Below are 15429 nucleotides of genomic sequence, written 5' to 3'. Positions count from 1 at the left end.
AAGGTGAACCGTGTCATTTCCCTTCAAACTTTGGAAATTCTGTGCCAGCTAACCCAGCAGTCTGAGAGAAACCTAAGAGGACCCTTGCACCAGTTAGATATTATCCGGGATCTGAGTTTCCATCTGTTCTCAAGGGGAAATTTCCCGTCACTCTGGCCACGGAGGGGGTCTCTCCCAGATTTTGCTAGCTCTCTGAACTCTTAAAGATGAGAAGAGGGGAATCTGCCATGACTTCGAGTGGGAAGCTCTCAGATGGCAGGTCATATGCTTCCCAGAGGAGTGATGATCGTTAGAGAGACCCACAACCGCACGGTACGTTACGGGTTACACGATTGCATCAGCAGCACCAGCTTCTTAAGACTTTCATTTCAGTGCCGGCCTAGTGATGGCTTTAACATAAGACTTTGTTCAGTATACAGCTGTCAGCACAGACCCAACTGGCCAAGTGGCCAGGATGACCAGACTGGATCACAGGTCAGGGACATCAGGGGAGATAACCCTCTTAGCGATGAATAGCAACAAAGGGAAGATCTGGGTGTGCCATGCTGTTCCTCTGAGCCTAGGAGGGTTTCAGGTATTTTCTAACTCTTTCTCTTAACCTCAAAAAAAAAAAAAAAAAAAAAAAAAATCCTGCTTAGAGGCAGAATTCACCTGGGTTTCTCTTCCCAGTGAACATGATCCTCTCTGGAATTTGCTTTGGACATCAGAAACATGCCAAAAAGTCTCATGAATTCCCTTGAGATTTTGCATCCAAATAAAGTCACCACGGGCCCCAGGACATCTGAGTCTTCAGAGTCCAGCCAGGCAGGCTGATGGACAGATTACTGCTGGAACTACCTACATTTCTTGTGGAGATGCATGAGATCATTTATTTGCTGAAAGCTTTTCTGGGTGGTTAGCAAGGGGAGTGAGTTTTTATTCCAAAATTAACATTAAGCCTCAAAACAAAGTTTCCCCCTACTGCAAGCCAGAAATACTCCTCAGCAGTTGACTCATGTCCCCACTGCTGTTTGAGTAACTAGGTGGGTGTGAATCCTCCACCAGGGTGATGTCATTGTTCCCAGGACAATGAGCAAAGGACACAAGTAAAGAGAGGGCCCTGGAGTCTGCCCCCCGCCAGGTGCCAGCACGGTTCAGGGGAATGGGACTGCCCATCAAAAGGGCTCTCAGCTGCCTGGCTTGCCCACAGGGCCTGAAGGTGCAGGAAGAAGTTAGTGATGCCCCCCGCCCCGCCCCACAAGAGAACTAGCTGCAAGGCCAAATCCAAATCTTCCTTTGTCCTTGTTTGCCGGCAAGGTGGTGATGGGGCAGTAGCAGCTCTTGGCCACTAGAGGGAGACAAGCAGAAGCCACCAGGATTCCGTCAACGTGAACTGTCCCCTCGATCCTTTTATTCGGGGTGAGTCCTTGTATGTGCCACACAATCATATTTCACACCACTGTTAGACATTTGACTAGCTGAGTTTGACTAGATTTTAATGGGATTTGCTGAGTCTCGGTTCTGACAACAAGAGGTAATTCGAGGACAGAATCTCACTCTCCCTTCACCTGGGGTGTGGAGGGAAGGAAACTGCCCGTCCACCATCTGGATTTAGCACAAGTGTCTCTGGCCCACTTCAGCTTTGTACACACGGTCCAGAGAGGGGGCGCACCGAGACCGCCCGCCCGTCCATGTGGATGCGGAAGGATCCCCCTGCTTTCAGGTGCATCCTAAGCAAAGAGGGACAGGGTTAGCAGAGAGCTCTGGGCGGCAGGGTGCGGCTGTCCTCGGGAGACAGCGGGAGAGCACGCAGAGAGGGGAGAACATCGCCATCCCCAGGTTGGGTCCCCGACGGGCACACACGTTAGGGAATGCTTACTGAAATGCTTGAAATGAAAGGTGCTTTAATGAATGCTTGTCGAGTATGGTTTGCAAGCAAGAAAGTTTGCAAGGCACATGGAGACCCAGGCTCCTTTTCTGCTGCAAATCGGCAGGACAGTGGTCAGCAGTTTAGGCTTAGGATGCAGCACATGGAGCCAAGCAAGCCAATGGGCAGGTTTTGGTTGACATGACCGAGTGAGGGAGGAAGACAGATAATAAGGAACTTACCCTCACTCCCATGAACCTGTCCCTGAGAACGATCCATGAGAGCAAGAACACAAAAGCTTTGTTGCAGCAGAACAACACGGAGACATCCGTAGTGTTTACTTTCTTTATTGCATGTAAGTACAGGTAGTTTGTGAGTGTCCAAAGAACACCAAAGGGTGCTGCCTTGGTAAAAAACACCTTCAAAGTCAAGCCATTGTCTCCAAAAAATCGACAGCACTCCCTAAAACAAGGAAAGAGAGGCAGTGTTATTATATTCTTGGGTTGAGACAGACCATTTTTCCCCTATACCCATTTTTAAAGCAAATTAGAAGGGGGGTACAAGCCGTTTATTCTGATTTTTTAAATTCTTTTTTTTTTTAATGAAAATCTATTAAGTAGGTCTCCGACCTGTTGCTTTAGTCCATTGAAGAAAATGTCCCACGGTGATCTGACATCATAGATTTATTCCTTGGGCTCATGCTACATTTGGAACTGATGGTTCTAGACAGAAGGCACTGGCGTGTTGGGATTATCTGATCTGAAGAGAGGGCCCAGGTCCATGGTGACTGACTGAGGAATTCTGTCACTTGCTTGGTAAGAGAAGGAAGTCACTAGACCTCTACCATGGGGGAAGAATACTTGAAGAGAACTCATTGAGACGTGTTTTTTAAAAATTTGCCTCTGGCTAGAATTGTCTTTGTGGTCAGGCAGCCAATATGTTTTGGCTGCGATACCACTAGTGTTAATGAGCTTTGCATTTTCTCCCCGTGAGGCCGTTTTTAGAATCCGTTATTCCACCGCATGGAAGTTCATGTCTCCACGCCCCCTGAGAAACTAGCACAGGTCCAAGAGTTCAGCCTCTGTGAACAGAGAGTGGGATGAGGAAACAGCTATAGAAGGAAGGCTTTCAATGTCATTCTCGATTCCAGGGGAAGGACCATCAGTGTATGAAAACCCATTTCTGAAAACCAAAGCAGAAGAAGGCAGCAGAAGAGGCCAGGGGGTAGAGAGAGTGGAGAGAGCCCCGAGAGGGGCTTGGTCTGCAGACCTGGACTGCTGGGGAGCCAAGGTCATTGCTCTGCTGCCCTGACAGCCAGACAAGGAGACAGATGAGCAAGGAGCACGGCTCCTATGGCCGCCAACACCGAGGCTCACACGCAGGGCCCAGCACAGCTGATGCATCAGTAAGTGAGGATGGGAGTCAGTGAGAGGAAAGATAAAACTAAAATAAGCCAAATACCCCAGCGTTAGGAGAACAGCTGCGGCCTCTGTCACTTAAGATTAAAAGGCAGCAGGAAAGGAGGAAAATTAAAAGCAAGAGTCAAACGGGATTTGGTGTGATTTTTAATGTAATTCAATTTGTTCTTACCACCAACCCAAAATGAAATCTGCCCCTGTTCACTACTCGCCTGTGGGAAAGCCCCAGAAGAAACAGGAAGCTCATTACCTTTCACTGAACTCAGAGTCCTATGTGGCTTCTAAACCAGCACCAGGGAAAGTGTTCGAATCACTAAATTTACCAAGAAACCAATTCAACTGAATTGGTTCCAGTTTGACTTTATAGAGACAAAACTCTCATCTGATAGGCTGATATTTCTGTTGCTGCGTGATTTTCATACAGTATTTTCTATGGGGTTTCCTCAAGCCCCTGTTCATAGAACAGTCTTCTTGCCCTCGAGAACAAAGACCAGGGATGGCTTCCTTCGTGTTTGGGATTTTCAGTAGCTATAAAGTGGTGCCAGTCCTTCTAGCATGATCAACAGGAAATACAAATCTTCTGTCCCGCCACTAATGTCAACCTATTTTACATTTTTTTTTAAGTAGGCTCCACGCCCAGCATAGAGCCCAAAGTGGGGCTTGAATTCATGACCCTGAGATGCAGACCTGAGCTGAGATCAAGAGTTGGATGCCTAGGCCAGGTGTCCCTAACGTCAACCTATTTTAACTCTACTTAGAGGTTACCCTTCTTAAGGGACCACAATGCAAGTAGGATTTCCAAGTTTCCCAGACTATTATAAAAAATGATTCATATTGTGGCAGGGGCCATCCAAAGTCATTTGGACAACCTTATGTCCTCTCTGAGAATCTAAGTGTGATTCTTCCAAAGTGTGATGGTTTTAGAAGTGGTGTGAAGAGGGATCCATCCGGGAGATGGAAAAGGCAAGATTTCTGGGCCCAGCAGAGCTCTGTTGGCCCTTTGTAGACTCATGGTGGGGAGAGTACAGCTCAGGTGGGGAGATCTTGGTTCTAAGGAGACAAAGATGATTGGCCCCTGAGCCAGTGAGCCTAGTGCTGTTTTCAGACCAAAGGCTGTCCACTAATCCATGTCAGCTGGGTTGCCCACATGTACCCTTGATTGCACAGGGACCCAAGAGAGATGATGAGCACAAATCCATTTCTTCCAGATACCTCTCTTTGGTATACAAAGAATAAAGTATAGTAGATACTCTCTTGACTGTTTTCCACCTAAATGACATGACAGTTGAATGCCCTTCCTTCCTTGGCAGGCTAAGTGCCCAAGCCACGTAGGTTACTCTCTGGCATGCCTAACCCCTTTGGTTCCTACCAACTGAGTCATGTGTTGGCCAAGATTTAGATGTTGTTTGTTTCCAGTCCTACTTGTGCCAATTGTTCTTGGTTATTTCAACTGCATAATTTATTAAATATTTCCTAAACCAATGAAATGTGAGAAAAGAAAGTTGTGTTTCTCCTATGAAAAACTAAGTTGAGTGTTTCAGAAAGAGTCAATAAAAGCAAGTCACTAAAATATTGCTCTTGAATTAGGTATGAATGAAACACTGTGTAGGATAGGAAAAATTGTAAACATGTGTAAGTTCTACAGTTCTATTATTTGGCAAATACCTATGCTCTTGGTATTCTTTAAAGAACCCTGATTAGGATAGCCTGGTTTGGTGGAATTAAGATGGCCAATCATTTTTTTTTTTTCCAAATCAGTAAGCACTTGTTTATAACTTGTTATATTCACAATTCTAGACAAGTCACTCTGGCTGATGCAGAACAAGTAAACAGTCCCTGCTCTTGAGAACATTATAGTGTGATCGGGGAGATACAACTGATTTCCTCAACAAAAAGCAATGCAAGTTTAAATATAATCACATATTAGATGGTGTGGAATATAAAAATGCTATAGAATTCATGTTTAGTGGAGAGATTTGAACCGATTGGACAAGGCCTCATACAAGATATGGATTTTGAGCTGAACCTTCAAGGATAGGTAGGATTTATAATTAGGGTTGGGGGAGAGAGAACATCCTCGGAGAGAAAAGAGAAGAAATTATATCAATGAAACAGGAATGAACGGCTATAAAAAGGAAATTAAATAAAGGATAGATAAGTTAGAGAAATTAAGTAGAAGAGTTGGAATATAAAGCCAAGATAATTTCTCGAGAGAGAGAGAGACAGAGAGAAAAGATAAGATTAGAAGGTCAAGCCAGAAAGTCCAATATTAAACTAAAAGAAACTCCAGAAAGAGAAAATGGGAAAAATGAAGTGGAGAAAATTATAAAATACATAAATCGAGAAAGTTCTTTAGAAATGTGAGATATGGGGGTGCCTGGGTGGCTCAGTTGGTTAAGCGACTGCCTTTGGCTAGGTCATGATCCTGGAGTCCCGGGATCGAGTCCCGCATTGGGCTCCCTGCTCAGCAGGGAGTCTGCTTCTCCCTTGACCCTCTCATGCTCTCTCTCTCTATCTCATTCTCTCTCTCAAATAAATAAATAAAATCTTAAAAAAAAAAAAAAGAAATGTGGGATATGAATCTTCATAACAAAAGGGTCTACCAGGCACCAAGAAAAATGAATGAAGAAAGAACCAAAACAACGCACATACTTGTGACATGAGGGATCAAAATAACAATAAAAAGCTCCCAAGAGAAATAAAACCCATAGGTCCAAGGGGTAGGAAATCGTAATAGCATCTGACATCTCAACAACCAAAATGGAAGCGAAACCATAATAACCTTAACATTTTTCAAGGGAAAGTTTTTTTTGCAAACCAGAATTCTATAACCAGCCAACCATCAATCAAATGGGATGGTAGAATAAAGATATTTTCAGTTATGCAGTACTCGAAAACATCGACTCCCATGCCACTAGAGGACAGGCTGCACCAACACCAGGGTGTAAACCAAGGAAGCGGAAAGTATGGCAGCAGAAGGCATGGCTCTGACACAGCCAAGAGTCAAAGCTAGTGCCACAAGGAGGCTCCATGGCAGACCACGTAGGTCTCTGGGAGTGGAGTCTCCAGGAAGTCTTGTGATTACACCAGCACAGGGAGTATATTGATAGGTTTTTTAGATGGCAGAACATTTAGGAAAAAAAACAGCAATCATTAATGGAAATCAGGTAAACGAGACAAAAGAGGCAAATGTTACTGGCAGGAGAAATGACAGATTGTTCACAAAAGGAGACAAGAGTCAGTGAGCAATATTTGCATGCTTATAATAATGAAAACATTGTTAACCAAACGCTGGGATAGCATTATGTTGGAAGGATCGGAACCTGGGCGAGTTGGGCATAGGATGGGACAGAAATCAATAGATGTCTACATTTAAGAAATATGGAGATAAGACTTTAATTTACATAAATTGGCATAAATACCACAAGAATTAGGAGTGGCTGAGAGTGAACAGGTGTGGACAGGGGTTGCTGTTTTTTAAGGATTCTTTTACTGCTATTTCGCTTTTCCAAAGTATGTATATGTATTAAATTGCTAGAAATAAAAAACTGTTTAAAAACACATAAGAGAGAGGTCAAGTCGCTGTGGCTAAAGCTGAAACATGAGTGCTCTGAGACAGTTCTGAGGAGTGCAGTTTGAAAACCACAGATACAGAGAAGCTACAGATAAAGGTGCCAGAGCCCAGACAGATCAAACAATGCCCTCAAGTTCAGACGGTGGTGGAGCCAGGCCTGTGCTCATTCTCCACTGAACACTCAAAGATCCCCCTCTCTTTTGGATCCTTTCTATCACCATTTAGATAGGTCTAAGCCTCACCAAAATACACCCCCAAGTGAAAGCAAGCATCTTGTCAGCCCCCTGTCCTCCCTCATCCCCTCTTTCAGAGCCAAGGTTTTTCAGAATGGTGGTCTGCACTCACGTCCGCCATGACTGCCTCTCTCGCTTTTCAGCTTACTAACCCTGTGTCAGCTCCCACCACTCACCCTTGGGATGATTACTAATGAGCTCCGCACTGCTAAATCCAATAGGCACCTGCCGGTGTTCATCTTTCTCTTGGAAGCCTTTGACATTGTTGACTGTTCCTCCTTGAAACACCCTTCTTGGCTTCCAATTCAGCACACCTCTCTTGGCTTCCAATTCAGCACACCCCTCTTGGTGTTCTCCAACCTCTCCACACACTTCCAAGGCTTCCTTAGGGTGACTTCTTTGGTGTTTTCCTAGATTTCTCTTCTACTTCTTCTTCTCTTTGTCCTGCAAACAGTCACTGAGCAACTCACCTACTGTTCTGGTTTCAAAGCTCAACTGATGAATCTCTAGTTAAGACACTTCTTTTATTGGATACCATCCTGCATCCTGGACACCCCAGATAACCTCAAATTCGGCCTTCCCAAATGGACACGATATCTTCCCCCTCAACCCTCAATCACGACATGGTACCATGACTCATATTTCTACCCAGGCTACATACTTGGAAATCATTCTTAACTTCTTTTCCCTTTTCACATCTAATTCATCACCAAGGCCTATAGATTATTGCTTCTAAATATCTCATTCCCGTGGCCACTACTCCAGGCCATGCCTCTTCCTCTCTCCCTTGGACCACTGCTGCTAAAACCTAATTGAGCTTTTCTCTCCACTGTTGTCTCTTCTCCAATCCAATCCACCACATTCTCCATGCCAGAGAGATCCTCCTCTCCACTCACTTTCCCTTAGGATAATGGCCAAGCTCCCCACCAGGCTTGCCAGGTCCTTCCTGACTTGGCCTTACCCTTAGCTTTATGCATCACCACTTCTCCATCCTTACTCTGAATTTCCCTCACCTTGAACTCATTTTAGTTCTGTGAATTCAGTGCTCTTTCTTCAACTCTGCTCTAGGTCTCAATGGATTCTCTATTTCTTTTTCCGGAAACACTCTTACTTTTTCCCTCTTTGGTTGGTTGGTTTCTTTCCATCCATTGGGCACCAGTTCATATGCCCCCTTCAGTGGCCCCTGATATGTGCTCCCCACATGCCCTATACTCCTTATTATATAAACAGTATCCTCTGTTATAACTGCACTTTACTATAACTGCTTATTTAATAATCTGACTTCTTCACTAAACTTGAGCTCCATGTGGTCATTATACTTTTGTTTCACCTTATATCCTCATAGCCTAAGACATAATATATGTCAATAATTTTTTTTTTTTACACAGAATGAATGTGCTTATTGTTTTATGGAGGACCAGTGGTTTTTAAACAATGATGCATAGACCATTAGTCTTAGACATTCCAGGGATCTTTTAAAAATATGGATTGCTTGGATTCAACCCTAGATATACTTGATCAAATTGTCTAGTAAGGGGCCTAGAATCCTATAGAGAATGGTGCAGTTTATAGAAGGGGTACATTCTTGACAACATTCCATAGTTCAGAATTTACAAACCTTGATAAGTTTTCCCACAGTATACTGTATTTCTGTCTGCCAGCTAATATTAACACTGTCACCTAGCATTTCTAGTTCCCTTGGGCTCCCAGAGTTGATATTGTGATTCTTGTTTAACTTTTTAAAATCTTGAGGGAGCCATATTATTTGAAATTTTATGCATAAATGAAACATTAGTCATCCTTATATTTTGTTATTGTGAATTTGCATTAAAATGTGACTGCACTGTATTTTTAAAAATTTCCAAAGGATTCTCATGTGCACCTAAGTTTGGATCCAAAAGTTCATGCTGCCTCTCTGTGTCTCTCTTTGTTTTCTTTCTTTAAAAAAAATTTTTTTTTAATTGTGGTAAAATCTACATAACACAACATTTCCTAGCACTATTTGTTGAAAAGACTGTCCTTTCCCCATTGAATAATCTTAGCATCCTTGTCAAAAATTGTTTGACCATGTATGTCAGGGTTTATTTCTGGGTTCTCTATTCTATTCCATTGGTCTCTAAATCTGTCTTTAGGCCAGTATCACACTTCGTGTCAGTTCTGATTACTGTAGCTTTACAATAAGTTTTGAAATCAAGAAATGTGAAACCTCTGACTTTGTCCTTCTTTTTCAACACAGTTTGGCTATTTGGAGTTCCTTGACATTCGATATGAATTTCAAGATGGATTATTCTATTTCTGAAAAAAAATGCTGTTGGAATTTTGATAGGGGTTGCGTTAAATCTGTAGATAACTTTGGACACTACTGATATCTTATCAATATTAAGTCTTCCAATCAATGAACACTGAATGTCTTTCCCTTTGTTTTGTGTCTTCTTTAATTTCTTTCAGGAATATTGTGTAGTTTCCATATACACATCTTTCACTTCCTTGGTTAAGTTTGCTCTTAAGTATGTTATCCTTTTTGATGATATTATAAATGTAATTGTTTCCTTGTCTTTCCTTTTTAGACGTAAATTAAAAAATTGAAATATAAAGTATATTTCTTCAAGTGCACAAAGATTAATTTTTATAAAGAAAAATCATACATGTAACACCCTCTCCACCAAGATATAGAATATGCCAGCACTCCAGAAACTTCCCCTGTGACCTCTCTTAGTCATTACCTGCTCCTCTAAATATAATCGGCATGGAGAGTTCTGTTTCAATAGTTTACTTTTCCTTTATAAAGATGGAACCATATATTATTTACTTTTTTGTGTCTGGTTTCTTTTACTCAATATGATATCAGGGTAAAAAATGTAAATCTGAGAGAAGGTTGGCGCATGGTTCTCTCCCTCACCCCTTCAGGTCTCTGCTCAAATGTCAGACAGGCCTTCCCAGACCCTTCTATAAAACAGTGACATCACTACCTCAACCACCCCCTCATTTCTTCATCACTTGGACTCACACTCTGTGACATATTTTACGTTCACATTGTTTTAATTGTCTTTGTTCTTTCAGCAAAAATATGAATACCATGAAGGCAGCAACTTTGTTTCATTTACTGCTGAATCCCCAGAGCCTAGAATAATGCCCGGTGCATCGTAAGTATTCTACAAATACCTGTGGACAAAGTGAATTCCTATTCCACACCAGATGGCTGAAGTAGAATTTGGGGGGATAAGGCCAGAAATATGCATTTTTACCAGTTATCTCGAGTGTATGTACTCCAAATTCTCCAATGTAATTCATATCCAAAAAATTAGTTTTAAAAGGTAAAAAAAATTTCAAATGTAAACCAATGAAACCTATAGATATCCTCCATCTTTAGTGTCAAGTGTCATCCTATTTCTGGCTATGCCAGAACATTGGTATTCTCAGAGAATTAATGCAAAGAAATGTGAAAGGGGTACTAAGTCTGTGTGTGTGTATTTATGTGTGTGTTACTTTCTTGATGTATGTGTGTTTGTCTTGTTCATTGTATTAAAATGTTTAAAATGAAAGAGAAAAAAAGACAATTTCCTGAAGGAAAACTTTATAGAAACAGCTATGGCTTAAATGCAACATAGCTAATGCCACCATTAAGCCAGGTGACTATAGATTATCAAAGATAGGACTCTCTATTTTTATTTTTTGTTCTTTTTAAACAGGGAGATAGAAAGAGAGAGAGAGAGAGAGAGGTGGGGGAGGGGCAGAGGGAGAGGGAGAGACAGAATCCCAAGTAGGCTCCCACCCAGTGTGGAGCCCAATGTAGGGCTTGATCTTACGACCCTGAGATCATGACCTGAGCCAAAATCAAGAGTTGGATGCCTAACCTACTGAGTTACCCAGGCGCCACAAAGATAGGACTCTTTAAGTTAGAGTCCAGATTATTTAATATCTTGTCACTTCCAGAACTTGGTTATTTGATCTACTTAAAGATATTGTGCAAATTGGTGTTTTACTTCTTGTCATGTTAAGAAAAAAAAAATCTTAGAGTGACTGACTTCTAAGTAGAGGATTCCTACTACCATTCATGAAGATGGAAATGGAAATACATAGTTTCATTGATTATTTCCAAATGCAGTCTCTGAAGAAAGTAGGTGGGGTGGGGGTTAAGAGAGAGGGAATGTCACTTCTGCAGATGCTAAGGCACCCCAGACAACTCAATGCTGAGGTGAGAAATCAGACTCTTAAGTTTGTTCACGTGCAAGAACTACCCTTAAATACAAACCATTAGGATAGTACTTGCTGAAAGAAAGTATGAGCAAGATCTCACATTCTAGAAAAATAACAACAACAACAACAAAATGTGAGGCAAACACATGGGCTACTTTTATGCTAGCAGGGGGCTGGAGCAACCCAAGAAGTTTGGTGCAAACAGTATGGAAAGTCCCTGTGGCACACAGACTCATACATTTCGTAAGGACCTCCGGGTCAGAAACAACTTAATGCTGGTTTCCAAAGGGCCCACTGTTAAAACCATGTCAATCTGTCTTGGAGGACATGCAGGACAGGCCCGCTGACACCAGGCAGAGATCCACTGAACACAGCATGGTGCCAGGGAGATGTGATTCAGTGCCAGGGCAGGAAGCTCAGCACATAGCTTAGATCCTTAGATAACAAATCCAGTCTTGAGCACTAGATAGGAAGACTACTGATTTTCTTCTGGATCTCTCTGTATTGAGCAACTCCGGCCTGCTTTTGTACCTATGGCTCAAATCTCTGTACTAGGCTCTTTCTGTAGGCTCATTAAGAATAATTCCATCAGCCAATGTTTTTGACTCCCACCATCTCTGTCCATAGCTTGCATTACTATTAGTATATATTGGTGGTGATACAATGTATTATCCAATTTCAGGGACAAACGCATACATAGTAGGAGATCGAAAATCATAAAGACTGATGGAATAATGTATAAAATAAAAAAACTTAAACTAAATGACTAATTTGGGCTTCCCTTGGTTCACAAATACAAACTGTATTTATTGAAAATAAAAATAATGCTTGGAAATATTAGCAGAACAAAATTGGAGCCATTATCCCAGTTATACCTTTTTTCTCCTTCCTTTGCAAGGTCTTAAGGAATACACTCAGTTGAGATAAAATGTCATTTCAATATATTTGATATGCAAAAGACAGTCACTGTGTGGGTTCTGGCTCAGAAGACATTAAAAAGAATAAAGAAATGGAAGCATTAAAAGAAGGCAACTCATCAAAGAATAAAAAAACTAGAAAACTGTGATAAGGAAGAAATGAAAATAGGTTCTAAAAAATCAAAAGAGTAAATCAAGAGAGCATTAGTTGGGATAGGCAGGGGGTAGGTGGGAACATAGAGATGCAGGATAAATTCCCAAAGTATTATTCAGCAACATGATCTCTGGGAACCAAATGGGAAGGAAACTTGTCTCTTGGAACAGAACTGCATTTCTACCACAGCCTCCCAAGGAGACGTTGGGAAATGCCAGAATCCCTTGGCATGTGGTAGATGGGATGGGCTCATACCCTGTGGACAGAGGCTATCTTTTCTGTTACACTGGAAGATGACCTGCTGCATAGCTTGCCTTCAGCAGATGAACAAAAGACCGCCTACTTGATTCATACGTGAACAGAGGCATCATAGAAAAAACCAAGTGGGTTGGGCAAGCTTTAGAATCTCAGACGAAATATTACACCTACTCACTTTGTGACTGGTTTGAAAGGCAATATGCTTGCTGTTTGTGGCCGATTTATATATCAGCTTGATCAAGATTTTAGGAAATAAAAAATTTTTATTTTGTCTGGAATTCCAAGAAGTTACCTCATCCTACAAGTACTCTAAGTGCAGTCCCTGAGCTGAGCCATGGTCATTCATTCAAAAATGCAAACTACCAGATCAGTGCATCCCTAGGAAAACAGGGACAGGATCTCACTTTCTAGTCCATTACCAGCATTCACTTCCAACAAGAAGATTAATCCAAAACAGGTGCTGATGCATTTGCACTATGAATGCATTTAAAGGTGATGTCAGCCATAGCTTTGCAACTATCACATAAGGAGACAGGAAAACAAGAGAGTGAAGCTGGGAGGAAGCTCCTGCCCATCTTCCAGAGCTTGTGTGTGCCGCCATTTTGTGGGAGTGGAGAACTGACGAGGGAGGTTAGGAGTGCCCTAAATCAAAGATATATCTTTTTTCCCTAGGGTAGGACTTTTTGCCTGTAAGTTACTTCTTTTATCCAAAATGATGTTCATGAGGTGAAAGAGCTCCTTCATCATTATAAAAAAGAAAAGCATTCACTGAAGAAGAAAAAAAGAGCTAATTAGGTTTGTGGCAAGAATAGCCAAGCCCTCAAAACGGAAGAGTCTCTCATGGAGACATTTATAGACAGAGGCTGGAACCTCATACGAAAGCCAGAAAAGAGGAGAAGATACAATCACAGGACAGAAAAAACTGGACTGAAATACTGACCTCACCCCGGGGACTGGAAAAGCCAATGAGCGACCTACTCATGTGGGTTGTGGTCAGAGCTAAGATAGATATAGATTTTAATCATAATGATTGTTTTGCTTTAGTTACCGTTCTTAAACTTCCATATGGTAAAAAAACCAACTTGGATTACAGAACGGTCCTGAAAATTAACTATCGTCTGCTCCTAACCCCCAAGCCCCAGATCTCCTCAGAGTCAACCACCATGATAGGTTTGTGCCTTCTGAGAAGAGCCTATTCAGAGTCAAACATAAGTGGATACACTTTTTTTTACCACACAGATATTTATATATAATTCAAATTATATAGTAAAGTAATGAACTTATCCACATTGTGATTAAGGATGTAAAATAACTCCTTCACCTTAAAGGCCCTAATTAAAGAATCATGATGAATGGATATAGGCATTGGGGGATGGCCTGTGCCTGCTCTATCTGGTGAAGAGGAAGGAGAAATAAAGGCAAATATTCAAATTAAAGAAAACCTAAGTTCAGGGCCCACAGGAGGCTGCACTTTAATTTCAAGAAATGATCCAGCTGGATTCCTCTTTTCTACAATGGGCTTAATTTTAAAAAGGCTAACTTTGTGGAACATTTTGTTTGCTTTCTTAAAGGAATTTTTAAAAACATAGAACAGTGTAAAAGAAAAATATGAAAGGAGAAAAGTAGTGTTACTCATGATGAAATTTAGACATATGTTTCTTTCCCCCATATAGATGTGTCTACCCACATGTGATCATCATGCACATGCAAGGCGATATCTTGTTTCTTAACTGACAATGTCTCCTAAGAATGTTCCCTTGGGATCAGATGGTTTTCTACTTACTGGATTTGTTTTTGTGTAGAACTGGAGCTGGTGACCTTCTGACGGATACTTGCATAGATATTCTGGTGATATTCTGCATCAAATTAGGGCTGGTGAATATAGTGTGACTGTCTCACTACATAGTTGGATACTACATTGCTCCCAATTTTTTTTATTATAATAAAAAAGGTGACAAATATCTTCATGCTTATAAATTTCTACAAATTTTAGAATTTTTCCTGAAGGATCACTGTATTCATAATAGAAAGTTGGGGGGAATTACAGATGACTCAAGCATTTATAAAATTACCCACTGACTCACACGATTAGGGCATATCTGGTATTATAAAGAAAACACGTGTCATGGAGAGAATGAGGTTCCAGACCCCTGTGGTGTGCTTGGATGATCACTTTGCATTCAAGGGGTAGTTTCCCAGACATCAGCATCTACTGCAGGGTTTTATTGAAAATAGATGGCAGAATGGCCTAGCAGCATAGCATATTTATATGGCCTGGGTCACTTGATATCTTCATCCAGTATCAAGAAGAAGACTGTAAGGTGGTTATAAAAGATATTCACCCCGGCATTAGCAGGAAAGTTGGACTCTATGAAATTGAATGTTTTTCAACCTTGAGATTCTGATATTAGAAAACAAAATCCTTCTAACAGGCAAAAGTTAAGAGTGGCTTCCAGCTAGAAGTAGTGAACTATTGGGCAAATGTTTTTCCTCTTTTCTCCCCCGCTGCATTTATTTAGAGCTTTAAGCAAACAGAAGCAGCAGAGACCAGTTACCAAAGTAACGAATCAGGCTTTTGTTTATTTTGAAAATGTTAAGATATCTTTGGGGAATTTTAAGTAGAATCGTTTTCCCATGTAAGCCATTACTGCTCATAAGTAAGTGAAAGTGTGTTTGCCTTTTCCATGAGTATGTTTCAATGTTACATATCATCCCTTCTGTAGCAGATTTTGCTATCCTTCCAACATAATGCTATCCCAGTGTTTGGTTAACAGTGTTTTCATTACTATCTATCTATCTATCTATCTATCTATCTATCTATCTATCTATCTA

General features: G+C 41.3%; 1 protein-coding gene across 2 annotated transcripts in view; it reads right to left on the bottom strand.

Moving 5' to 3' along the window:
- The window catches only part of SLC35F3 (solute carrier family 35 member F3), a 375900-nt gene that overhangs the window by 10943 nt on the left and 349528 nt on the right, over window positions 1–15429 (bottom strand). For both annotated transcript variants that reach the window (XM_035008475.1, XM_035008476.1), the window contains one exon: window positions 2089–2308. In XM_035008475.1, the coding sequence (XP_034864366.1) occupies window positions 2089–2308 (220 nt within the window). The remainder of the gene's footprint in view (window positions 1–2088; window positions 2309–15429) is intronic.

Source organism: Mirounga leonina, unplaced genomic scaffold (genome assembly GCF_011800145.1).
Source record: "Mirounga leonina isolate KUSES-001 unplaced genomic scaffold, KU_Mleo_1.0 Mir_152, whole genome shotgun sequence".
NCBI classification, from domain to species: domain Eukaryota; kingdom Metazoa; phylum Chordata; class Mammalia; order Carnivora; family Phocidae; genus Mirounga; species Mirounga leonina.
The sequence above is the reverse complement of the archived record's forward strand: the minus strand, read 5'-3'. Positions and strand labels throughout refer to the sequence as shown.